Raw genomic sequence first — 13,698 nt, forward strand, 5'->3', positions numbered from 1 at the left:
TATATATATATATATATATATATATATATATATACATACACACACGTATATATAGTTTAGTATATTTCCGGACAAATGTATGTCTGTGACGAGTGTGGTAGAATGCGTGTGTGTGCCAAAATAAGGTGAGTCGAACGAGTGAGAAAGAGAGATTGAGAATGAAAAAGAATAGAAATATATATAGAAATATATATATATATATATACATGCATACAGAAGAAGAGAATGTGTTGTGAGCGTATACGAGCAGAAGAGCTTCCTCTTCCAAGAACACGTTTTTCCTTCCACGGTCTGTCGATTTTTTAAATTGATTAGTGATAATTCCGAAGGATAACATGCGTATTTCGTCAAAGATAATTCTTCACGCGTCATCATCCGTGTTCGGCTCGTATTGGCCTTTATCTCTTGATAAATGAAGAAATGCAATTCCGGCTTTACGGAGTCTCACGACGAATACGTAATCATGGTTAATGTGACGTCATGACATTTGGAAAAATAGCGCATGGAGCTGTTGTACAGGTCGCCGGAAAAACGTGTTGCTTTGGATCAGAATTGTTTTTGCACGCGCGTCCACAAATTCGTGATGTAGGACATCGGTCAATCGCCGTTACAAGTAACGCGAGTAAAACGGCGTGCGTGTGAAAGCGACTTTCCCTATTTGGTAAATAAGTGCGTAAGAGATTCTCCTTTTTCTCTTGCAATTTCTCAGGGGGGAGACATCCGCATGTTGAGATCCAATTATTGATGAGGAAGATCTCACTATGCGGATTGATTGCAAATCTGTAAGAAGGGAGGGCGTTGTCTCGAATTGTCCCCCAAAAAAAGAATCATTCGTTAACTCGGATGATTTTTTTTTGTTTATGAAAGAAATTGTATAATCGAAAACGAAATGTATGAATTGAATCAATGAGACTTAAAAGATATGTACATATATGTAACTTTTAAGTCACAATTTTAAAAGTTATAGCTTTAGAAAGATTTGAACTGATCATAAAAGTTGCAATCTGCAGCAAGGGAGTTTTTAATTTTTGAGATAATATTATAATGATTATGATTATTATTATAATATTATACTCTAAGGATTTTTCCTTTATCATTATGTTACATTAAATATGTAAACTAATGCGTTGGTAAATTGTCTAATCACTTGCTGAAGATTGACTGATCATTTATTGAGATTATTCTAAAAGGCTATTGCCGTCAAATATATGAGAAAAATCAATAATGTTACATGAATACATTTTATGAAAAGTTTATATTTATTTATGAAGATTTATATTTATTTATAGAAATTATATAAAATGTTCAAAAACAGCAAACATTAATTATCCAAACATTAATTTTAAGTTCGTATTTATCATATGATTCCATAAAAGAAGTGATGAGTGTATTTAAAAAATGTACATTTAAAAATGTATTTATAAAAATTGCGAACCCAGAAAACGTGTTTCTTTTAATCGATTAATGCTGGATTCGCACGTTTTCGATCTTGATTATGGAATCGAAAAAATTAGAAGAATCTCGTGCTACAGCATTAGATGAGAAACATCAGACATGATGTGGTTTCTCAAAATTAAATTTGCATCGCCATTGCGATGTATCATAGAATTTTACAAGACGAGGAAATTATCTTTTTCTGTACACGTGTTCTTTCCCCCCACCCCCACCCCCCGTTCGAGCACACAACCCTCCCATTTCTTCGCGTTTTTCTTATTCGTCCGGTAAATTTACACTTCGTACTGAGCATTGTTTTTCGAAACTCTGGTCTACTTTAATGGGACAATGATATAGATACGTTATCGCGAGAATGAAAGAGAGAGAGAGAGAGAGAGAGAGAGAGAGAAGAGAGGAAGAGATATGTGCGATATCAACGCGAGTCATTTCTTTTGAGAGCACGAGTGCGACTTTGATAAGCTATATAATTACAAACAAGACGCGGGAACAAATTGAAATATATGTTTTACGTCTAAAAGAATCGATTGTTCTCGAGATAAACGGCTCGTATGTGTGCGACTGTGTTCATTTTGTATTTGCGAAAATTTAAAGGATCGAGGTGCAACGACAATCCAAAGATGCGATCTCGGAGAACAGCGGTTAGCATTGTTGTAGTATGATCGCATGAATTGGCAAGAGTATCGCCAGAGAAACTTGCGCGAGATTTCCTTTTCTTTTTTCGTCGAGAATGTGCGTGAAAGAAAAAGTAAGAAAGAATGAATGGAAGAGAGAACGATAGTTAAAGAACTACGAATCTAATAGGGGAAGTTAATAATAGTTGTAAGAATAGCGAGTCGCGATCTCTGTGATGATGATAACAACGTTGAGGATGACAGTGGCGATGATTTTTCCTCCCTCCGTGTCCCTTTGACGGTTACTGTCACGGGCACGACGAGATGCAATTAACCGTCGAGGTTTTTAGAATACATAAGACATAGATGATAACGACTGTAATCTATTATGTAGTATTGTAAAAGAAAAACAAAAAGCTAATACTTAAGGTTCTGACTGGAGCGCGTTAATAGGCATTATATATATATGTCACGATTAAGAATTTAACTGTTTACAAGGAGGGAGCACGTCGGTCGATGATAATGAAGATAGTAATATAGACGACGCGATACATTTAAATAATTGTAAATAAGCAGATAAAAACGCGTAGGAGGGAGGGTGGATGCCCTCGAAAACAGGCACAGAGGCAGAGAATTATTTTGCTACGCGAGAAGAGGGAAGACTTCCGAGAGTTTTTGTGTGCGGTTCACATTGACGACCCGTTCGAGCGATTCGTCAGATCCGAACGTCGATAAACAGCCGATTTCGCAAACGTGAGATTAAAACCGCGAGAATGGACAAGAACGAGAAGAAGAAAGAAGACACAAGAAGAACGGAAGAGAGGAAGACTCGTCGTTACGCGCAGAAACGAGATCTAGATCGTCTATTCATCTAATGACGAGATCCAATGTCAAGTTCGCATTTGTGATAATATTTCCAAGATCTTCGGAGGAGAGGGATAATACCAAGAATCGCTATCTTTGAACAACGGAAAATTATCCTCAACAACAATACATCAGATAATTCGAGATAATTCGTCGTAAATGCGGGATAAACAATTCTGTCGAGAAAGTAAACTGAGTGGCTATTTCTTATCTGTTATTGAGATAGGATGACTCAAGGAAGAAATGCGAGAGACATCATTGTGATCGCACGAGAGACGAGGAAGGAGAGATGGATGATACGTAGATGACCAGCGACGGCCACCTTTCGACGCACATCCCGTTGTTTTCGCGAAACAATCATCTTATCCTTGCGCGTCCGACGAGGAAATTTCGAAGAAGAATTAGAAGTAATCAAGAAAGAAGAGAAAGGCGGAAGATCGGGATACGGATGACAAACTCGACGCAAAGGATCATCGCAGCTTTTTTTCTTCGTCTTTATATCCGCAGAAACAAAAGAGAATCGTCAAGAGACCAAGATGCGGATGATCGAAAATCCAAGGACGAAGACTATGACGCTCGGGGAAAATAATGTAACGAATAAGGTGAAGTTGAAGGAAGTTCCTGGAAGCTGTTCGCTTAAATCGCTCGATATTATTGTAAGAAGAAGAAAAAAAAGAGAGAAGAGTCATTCTTGAAAGGTGTTAGAGCGTAAACTGTTTGTATCGTACTTTGCTTTGCACATTTAATACTGATGAGTTTTTCGAAGAAAGAGCTGTGAAGCAAAACTAAAGGGATTCAACAAAGAAGAAGAAATGCAACGATTATGGAGAAGAGAGAGCGATAATGGAAGAAGACTAAGGAAACGCAAATTTCTCGGGTGCGAGTGATCATCAAGATACGGAGCGAAGAGCGGAGCAGCAAGTATATATGAAAAAAGCTCTCCGTTCGTTAGCAGAGCAGTATCTTGAGTCTGAATGAGTGTAGTGGGTCTCAGGATTTCCAAGAAGAAAAAGAAACGGACCAGAAAATGTCTTTTTGAAAAGGCGCCAAAAAAAAAATTATAAGTGCAGATGAAACCAATGAGAGAGAAAGCGGGCATGCGTGAACGTACGAAAGAGGCGAAAAGTGTCGAGGGCAAGAGACTAACGAAGGAGAGAGAGAGAAAAAGAGGAAGAGAGCTTAAGAGAGAAGTGGAAGAGAAGACCGAAAGGAGTCAACGATTTGGTGTGCAATAGTGTCCGATCGATTTCGGGGATGTGGTAAACCAGGAGAACAAAAAGCAGGCGGAGTTTTCGATTCCTCGATCACAAGTCGTGGGAAAACCCCAAGCGGAGAGTCTTTACGCAAAAGAAAAGCCGGGGAGTTTTAACAGAACTTTCTGTTTCCGTGACTTCCAGAGTATATTTCAGCGCAGCGCAATTATACAGCCACATACACGGGGACGGAGTTCATGTATTTCTATGTCTATGTGAGTCGCTTATATATTACGAGAGGCGCACATATTCATATTATTGTTGAACGAAGAAAGAAAAGGAGATACAATAAAAAGAGAACTGTGGAAGACAAACTGCGAAATCAGAGAAGAATCTCTGATGAGATGATCGGAGATAAGACAGAAATAGAAGAAGATAAGTTGCGGACTCGCTTGACGAGTCCGTGTAAATAGATGTGTGCTGCCGCTTTAAAAAGAAGAAACCGAAGAATCCTTGGAATCTACATATTCAAGAGGAGAACGGAATTAGCATCTTGCCGTTCACGTAAGAAGCGAAGAAGGAAATCATCAGAATGGAGTAGAAGAAATTTTCAATTATTTTTTTCAATATATTTCCATTCCCTTATTAAAAAAGAAGAAAGATTTTTTAATCGATTTAAGAATTCTAACACGTGACTTTTGGCCATTTTCAAGATTTGCAATATATTTCATGGGAGAATCGCTTTTTTCTTTGTTTCTTCCATCTTGTATGTCCAGTTGTATTCTACTTAAAGATTCTTCCGCATAATCCTTCATTATCATTCGAACGTTCACATGAGCCTGGACAGGGGGGGGGGTTTTTAGTGGGTAGGCGATACACATATGTCGAATCCCACACACCTCGGGGTACGGATCCCGAGGCGTCTTGCGAAGATTTTCCCCCTCCTACGTAAAACAAAAAAAAAAAAGAAACGATGCTATAAGTCTGTTTTCTGTGGCCAAACCAGTGTATACTTTTGAAACTTAAAGTGAAATAGGTATATATTTGATATTTGTCGAAAGCGAGAAAGAGAGTGCAGAAACAGAAAACAGACCATATGTAAGCTGACCTTTTGAAAAGAGACGTGCAAACTGTCCTTTTCAGGACAAATTTTCAACATATCTAATAAATAATAAAATGTTCTTCCTGTTAAAATACATTCCCTTTTCAGGATATTGCTATGATCGATTGGAGACAGGTACTATACAGTTTTTAATAATAGTATATTATTTATATGAATTGTACAAGGTTTCAAAATAAATCTCAATATTTTTTAATTGAATTTAATATGTATATTTAATAGATACCCAAAATTTAACATTAAATCCATTTTTTAATAATAAATTTCATCATGCAAAAAATTGTGAAAATTCTTTATTGTACCTTTGTATAAAATTTGTATAAAAATACGAATTGAACTTTAATCTTGTTTGACTCTTTGAATTTGTAAATATTGTCGATCTTAAAATAATTTATGATATAGTTTTATGTTATCAAATCAAGACTAGTTATTATTTTTTATCTATAAAGAAAAATTTAGTATGTTATGATATAAGGTTCAATGTTCCAATTTATTTCAGTATAAACATTTACATACATATGTGCAACATATAAAACATACATAGCAATGTGTCAGTCCATTCAGCAAATGGCGCAAGCAATTGCGTCAATCAGAACTATGTTCAAAACAAGTGACGTGGAAATTTCCATATTTCAATATTCGCACGAACATCTCCAATAGTCAGCATATCTCTATAAAAGTAAGACATATTTATGATCTTTCGAATGTATAATTTTTTCCTTAATTTTTACTAATCTCTTGTATTAAATAAATAACTTGTATATATGTATATTTTTAATAAGTGCCTTATAAGATTATTTAAAAAATTGTTTGACCTTCAACTGATGTGATACGCAGATTATAATTGTACAAATATTTTTAATTTTTATTATAGATAAATTGTTTTTTTTATAGAAAAGAACATATCAGGAAAACGAGCTCTATTGTACTTATTTCATTTAGAAAATTAATAAAAAAGAGAAATGTTTGAGTGATGAATCATCCAGACTTAATTATCTTACCTCTTGGAATTTATACATAAACTGCTGATACTTTCTTTGCCAGTCACTTCAACTTTCGCATTCGTTACAGGTTTACCATCTGTGACGTTGTAGAATTTTACACACGCGCCTGCTCCGTAAACTGCGAATATGTCTTGATTGCCAATCATCCATGTTAATCCCACAATTGTATTGTCCACGGAAATGGTTTGATGACTGACATGCTACGTTCATGTAACACAATTATGTAATGTGAAAGTTATATTTAAAAAATTAAAATAATATATAATAAACATTTTTATAAAAATTTGACTATTTCACTTTTTTCTCTTCTATGCTTATTATTAGGATATTTTAGAAAATATTTTATCTCTGGTATTTTTATCTCTAATTTTTTGAATAAGTAGGTATTATTCGCAGAACAGTCACGTTTTGCCAAGAATGACGAATTTTTACGTGAATATCAGGCATTGAAAAAACAGCAGACTCATGTTTTGCTTAAATACTTGTATATTCCAAAATAATATTCATAGCAAATCATTGTAAAATACAATTAAATTAAATAGAATTTTGTAAAATTTTCTATTTCTCTAATATTATTTTTACGTAAATGCTATTTATATGAAGAATTTCTTTTCTAACACAATTTAATTTATGTGATTATCATTCATTTTTAATCTCTATATTCCATTACAGAAAAACTCAATTGAGCTAAACAAAGATATCAAATAATGTTCCTTATTTTTATAGGATTAAAATCGTAATTAGCAAGGCTAAAACATGATATATGGAGTGTATCATGTTATAAAAGCATGATATATTTACGTCATCAAGATTGTATATACGGATTTCCTTATCCGTGGCGCTGCTGACAAACAAATTGCGTAACGGTGAGCACTTAATGCAGGTAATGCTACCTCCATGTCTTTCATATTCATCGATTACAGGATCTATAAGCGTGGCATCTCCTGAAATTAATAAAAGTCTCTTGTTTATAATGAAAAATCGTATTACTTTATATTCCTGTTATTAATAGATGCGAACCTTCGATAGGAGTTATGCTGTCCAAGCTACATTTATAAATTCCACCGCATAGTGTTCCAACGATAAATATACTGGGATGCTTCGGTGAAAAATCGAAGCTTGTGATGCACAGTCCTGCTTCTGCAGCGCGTTCGCTACCTCCGGCGCTACGTGGCCTAGCATTTTCCACCGGATTACGTTCCTTGACTATTTTGAATCTATAATGCAACAGAGATTGCATAAACAAGATTGCATAAACGAGATTGTACATATAATTGAAATAATCGATTAAGTAGCCAGCAGTACACACCGTTTGTGCAACTGAACGGTTGTAAAGTTAGCCGTCAATTTGTGAATCAATATGTATCCATCTCTGCTGGAACTCAACAACAGGGTCACGTCGTTCACAGATCTTGGTCTCCAGCACACTTGGGACACACAGTCGCCATGCGTGCATACGTGTATGGGTACGATGGAATCATCATTCCTGAGATTCCAAATTAATACATCCCCTTAAGAAATCATACAAACAAATATATTTGTCAAATATATACGATAGTGAGATGTGAATTTTGTTAATATTGCTGCTAATTGGAATTAACCTTCTACCGACAATTGAGATCCTAAAAAGTACTATCAACATTTTCTACATTTTTGGTAAATTTAAATTAAAAATAAGTGAAAAATAAGTTGAAAAAATAAAAAATAAAAAAAGTTTAAAAAAATAAGTGAATTAAAATCTGACTTCCGATGATAAAACTCGTTAAAGCCTTGACTACTGAAGAATAAGAATACAAGAATTTTTTCAGATTCTTATAAAATCCGAATATGAAAAATTTACTCTGTTTCTTGATCCTTATTGCTGACAAAAGAGTTAAAAATTATGTTGCTGAGTCGGTGTCAAAGAAATTTACAATTAGATAATCCGGCTGCGAGGATAGAGGGTTCTGTTGGGTGATAACACAGCGTTGTAATACATCCATTCGTCTCTAATGTTCTAATAGGTACGTCTATCACATTATCTTCAGTTGTGAGATTGTATAACTGAACTGTAGAAAGATGATCGCACCATGCTTCGTGATAAGTATGACTGAGGCCTACTGCTAACGTTCCGCCAACGGTGCTCCAAGATAAGTCACTTATTTTAATCTAAAAAGCATTTAATCATTTAATCTCGTATACAAATTATATAATTTTATTAAAAAGATGTACCTGAGTGTCTGGTTCCTTCGGTATGCTTATTTTTTTTAATAACTCTATATTAGTGGATGATGCTTCGGTTACATTTGGATTATAGTCGTCAAAAGCATTAGTAGCATAAGTTTCATCAAGAGCTTCCAGGATTCCCGGCGTGACTTTTTTCAGAAATTTTGCCAGTTTATCATAATCCACTTGTACATCTGTTTTTTGTCCATTTACTGTTTGAATCTGAAATTAATAAAATAAATATGTTGAAATAAAATATGAAAAAACAAAGATAGTTATTTAGATACAGTGTTAATTTTAGAAATATATGGTTGCATTCTACTTGGCACTTACACAATGCTTGCATTATTTATTTTTGTTTTATACAAACAAAAATGAAATTATTCCAAGAACATTGCAAGTATCAAGTGGAGCTTATAAAAATTAAATACAAAATGTAGATATAAAAAAGCTGTGTGTGTTATAGTTTATTGACGTTTTGCAATTTACATATTTTTTCAAGAAGTTACTTTGTCTTGCTAAGCGTAAACAAAATTTTCTAAAAATTTTGGAATTCAAATAAAACATACTCCAATACTTCTTGTCTCTGTGGTTTGCGTTTCATCAGCAGTATAAACTATCTCTGTTGTTTGAACATTTGCGGACGTTTCCAATCTAGTAGAGAATGATATGGATGCGTTATTAATTAAAATAAAAGATTATTTATATACACATATAAATTTTACAACAATAATATTAGAATTACAACTCACCTCGCAGTAGACAATTCCGAATTGAAGCTCACAACATCGAAGGACTTGGTACTAAACATTGTTGTCGACCAAGCCTTTTCGTAATTTTTTTCTTTTTTTATTAAGCGTTCTGATTTATATAATTAAAAAAAGTCATAAATTATGCTCTTTAAGGATACCCGATTCGGTTGTCACTGACGCTATCGAGGTGTATATTTATGTGGCATCAGCACCAGCTGTTAAACCGTTTTCGCCATCTATACCATGTTGGATGTAATGACTATGTACTAACTTATAAAATCAGATATATAAAATTTCTTAACCGATAACATAGGTTAAAGCAAGTAGCTTTCGCATCATCATTTGGAAGGAATATATTATATTTTGGTGTGCTTTTCACAGTGTTATGAAAAGTTTTGAAAAACGCATCATAATGTAAGAATGAATGATAGTTGAATTCTTATTTAAAAAATTTTAATCTATTAATATTCCAGATAAATAAATTATTTGCACGTCTTTTTTTCAAATTTGCATATATCATCTTTTTAAAGTATCGATTTCGCATTACTTGTATTCTTATATATATATATATATATATATATATCATTTTTCGAATATAATATTTACGCACATTATATATTATTTCGTCTTATTCGATATGTGTATATACAATTATTATGTACAATATATGCATAATATAATATATACATATTAGGTGTAGTAAAAAAAAATCCATTATTTTTGCATGAAATTGAATGGAAAAAATAATGATTTCTTTTTACTACACCTAATATTATATCTTATATATATATGTGAATGAATTGTATATGAATTTTATAAATATGTTTGTATGTATTTTTATTCGTAAAATCACTTTATATAAACATGGCAAAATGGACAATTAATATTTGTCATTATATATAGTAATATTAATTTTTCCATTTATTCGAATTTATTTAAGTCACAGAATATCGTATATATTTAATTTCTTTCTGTTTCGAAGTTCGAAGTAGAGTTTCACGTATGTATATAAAAATCTAAGGATGGTAGAGCATTTGTAATCTCGTTACTTTTCTTATCGTTTTGTTATAATAACGATTTGATAATGACGAATTTTTCTTAGGACTCTCTCTCTCTTCTCTGTAACACGATAATATTGGAAAGTTGATCATTACTTGAAACAGATTGGAGAAAGTTACTTGTATAGTGAAAAAATTAATTCGGCATTTGTATAACGCATTATTGTTTACTCGTTATCCAACACACAATATTCATAAATTATTTCGAACATATTTGTAAATATTTATAAAACTTATTTCGAATATTTTGTAAATATTTTTATGGTTTTAGATTGCACAGATCATAAATATTTCATAGAACAGAACTGTCTAAAATACATTATAGAAATATCCTGAAGATATCACATAATATATTTTTAAAAATATCTCTATAATGTATTTGAGACATATCTGCTGTGTGAGATTTATTATAAATATTATAAAATATTGATTATAAAATGTTGTAGTAAATGTTACGACAGTATACTCAATAAAAACATTAATAAAGTAAAAAATATATTTAGTTTTATTTTAATATTTCATTATAATATTAAAAAAAATGAAGTCATAAATATTCTGTGCTATCTAGATTTGTAATGTAATAAATTATTTTTTTGACTAATTAAACGCGATAACATGTTATTTTTCAAAAGCTTAACACAACCTTAGCGTTTAGTTGCATTTATTGTTACAATTATAAAGAATTGCAACGTCAAATTATTACTACAAAAAGTAGCAGTTAAAGTAATGGCACATAATATATAATTATTGTATAATTATATTAAATATTTTCTCGGGAAAAAATATTTAATATATAATTATATATAATTATATAAAATTATATAAAAAATTGATATATTTTATATATAATTATATAAGATATGTTCATATATAACATTTTTTTCTCGAGTTACTTTATCTGCTATCTCTGAATAAAATCTATAGCATTGTTGTTCGTCTAAATGGAACTTTAATAACCTGTAATTAATTATGAAAAAAATTAAAGATGATAAAACAGAAAAAAAAATTCGAATAATTAGTTTTATATAGTCATTTTTTTTAAATAAGAAACGTTCGATTATTACATCTAAATTGTCTTTTTTTTAAAATTCATTATTTTCTAAAATAATCTAATTAACTCAGAAATCGAGTGTTTTGGATTCAAATATTATGTAAATCTAAAAATCCTTCCCCGATTACTCGAATATAAAATTTTTCATTAATTATTAATTATTTCAATAAATTGTTATATAAATAAATTTAAATTATTAAATTTTAATATAAATTTGATTAAATACAGTCATATTTAATGTAAATATTTATTATTAATATTATTAATAAATATTTTTTTAAATACTAATATTTAATTTGTTTAATATCTATGATAAATAAATACTCAATTATCTAATCTTTTGTGTGCTCATTGTACATAAAATTTTTTTATTATATGAACGACTCAAAGAGAAACATTAATATGTAAAACTTACTTACAATTACTTACAATTTTTTTTCTTCTATTTGTTCTATTTTTTTTTTCATTTCCTTCAGGCTTTTAACGATGAAATGATTTTCAATCAAAAGCTGTATCTTCTATGTCTTTTGTAGTTACTAATTCTTTCGTCTTTCTAATTTTTTTTTTCAGTTCTTATATCTATATTATAGTAATTGATTAAATGTTTCTCTAACTTTATTGTTTCCCAAAATATGTCATATGTAAACATGACTACAAGAATTACATTTTGCTGTACAATCTTTTAATTTGATATATTGCCGTATTCAATTACCGTTGACTTTTTTTTTACAATATCTGTTATCTCCTTTGAATGTTCCATTTTAAATGTTTCTTAAATGTTGTTGATGAAGATGCAACAGAACAAATTTCCTTGCAAAACTTACATTTTGCTTTATATCCTTCTAAATATGTGCAATATGGCTTTATACATTTGTATTTACTATCATTTTTTATACTTTCTGCAATTCCTGGATGTTTTACTTTCATATGCTTAATTAATACTCTCAATTCATTCAAACTTTTATTACAAATATTGCGTACTTTCGTACATTCGTTAAATTTTAAATTGTGTTGCTTTTTGCATTCGCGTGATTTTCTGTTCTTCAGCACTTTCATGCTGCATTAAATGATATTTAAAATTTTTCTCTTCATTTGCAAAAGTTTCTTGACAAATTTTACACTTTCCCTTGAAATTTTTTAATATAGTGTAACACTTGAGCACATAGTTACATTGGCTATCACTTTGTCTTGCCATTGCAATCCTCTTAGCGTCATAAACTTTGTGTTACTAAAGATGATATAAGCCCTAATAGCATACTTTATCCGAGATACATTCTAGGACTGTCCTTAAGATGTTCAAAGGACATCCTCTGGACGTCCTCAGGACATCTCGTGGAGATCTGTGTTATTAAGGAAGGCCTCTTGATGGAGAAACGTTAGAATAAGATACTCAGAAAAGGTCGAAGAGGGATGTGGCTCTTTGTTAGAAAATAAATATAGGGTAGAGCGAGACTATTTCGTCTATGTGTAAGATATTGTGTTATTGTAATATAGTGTATAAGATATATATAAAGCATGTTACTGCAAAAAGATATTGTTTGTTCGTAAATTTTTTATTACTTTAAAGTTGAAAATGATAGGGAATAGTCCTATTCTATCCTCATACAATCAGTTTAACAATTACATTATAAATTTATTTTTTTTAGTTGAATTATAGCATTTTTCATTGGAAGTTTTTCATTGCAGAACTAGTACGCATTCAGTGCACATTAAAGCCAATCGACATAAAGATGTACGTTTAATAAAAATATAGAAACGAATTAAACCGCGAAATATTCAATACATTTTATTATTTGCTATTTGATAAAATGCACATAGGGCATTTTATCAATTGAGATATCTCTCACTTTTATATTTAGATTAGAATAGTGCTGACAACAGCTTTAATGTGCATTGAGCTTTATTGTGCACTATTTCTGCCAATGAAAAATACTTATTATTAGTACACTCGTTTTACACTCGTTATACTTATATTTGAAATTTAGGAAAAGTGAGAAAAATTTTGTGTAAATCAATAAACCAATAAGGTACAAGTCCCCCATATCCATTTTTGTTTGTGCTTTATTTTTAATTATTTAAATATTATTTTTAATTCAGATTAAAATATATAATTTTTTTATTCAAAAACAAAAATTAATTAACCTTCTCTGGGTCGAATTTTTTCATAACTATAAAAAATTTATATAACGTCGAATTAACAAGTATCAAAATACAAATTAACAATGAATTCAGCAGTTTCAACGATTTTATTATAACGAATATGGTTTTGTAACTTTAAAATAACAATGGTTTGCACTTGTGTATATAAAAGCTTAAATATGAAATTCCATAAAACAGTTTATATATATATATATATATATATATATATATATATATATATATATA

At 30.9% G+C, this 13,698-nt stretch overlaps 1 protein-coding gene and 1 long non-coding RNA gene across 2 annotated transcripts; one reads left to right on the forward strand and one right to left on the reverse strand.

Moving 5' to 3' along the window:
* The first annotated feature begins 5,086 nt into the window (after positions 1–5,086).
* On the forward strand, positions 5,087–6,530 carry LOC105626729. Its single transcript, XR_001046532.1, has 3 exons — positions 5,087–5,360; positions 5,743–5,922; positions 6,315–6,530. It is a non-coding gene; the product is annotated as an uncharacterized LOC105626729 (long non-coding RNA).
* LOC105626727 (WD repeat-containing protein 34-like) lies at positions 5,845–9,263 on the reverse strand. Its single transcript, XM_012208023.1, has 9 exons — positions 9,205–9,263; positions 9,022–9,106; positions 8,459–8,674; positions 8,161–8,395; positions 7,557–7,758; positions 7,268–7,464; positions 7,049–7,191; positions 6,245–6,447; positions 5,845–5,914 (listed from the first exon to the last, which is right to left on the reverse strand). Exons 1-9 carry the CDS (start codon positions 9,261–9,263, stop codon positions 5,845–5,847), a joined length of 1,410 nt encoding a protein of 469 aa, XP_012063413.1.
* Between the last annotated feature and the right edge of the window lie 4,435 nt (positions 9,264–13,698).

Source organism: Atta cephalotes (genome assembly GCF_000143395.1).
Source record: "Atta cephalotes unplaced genomic scaffold scaffold00006, whole genome shotgun sequence".
Lineage (NCBI taxonomy): Eukaryota > Metazoa > Arthropoda > Insecta > Hymenoptera > Formicidae > Atta > Atta cephalotes.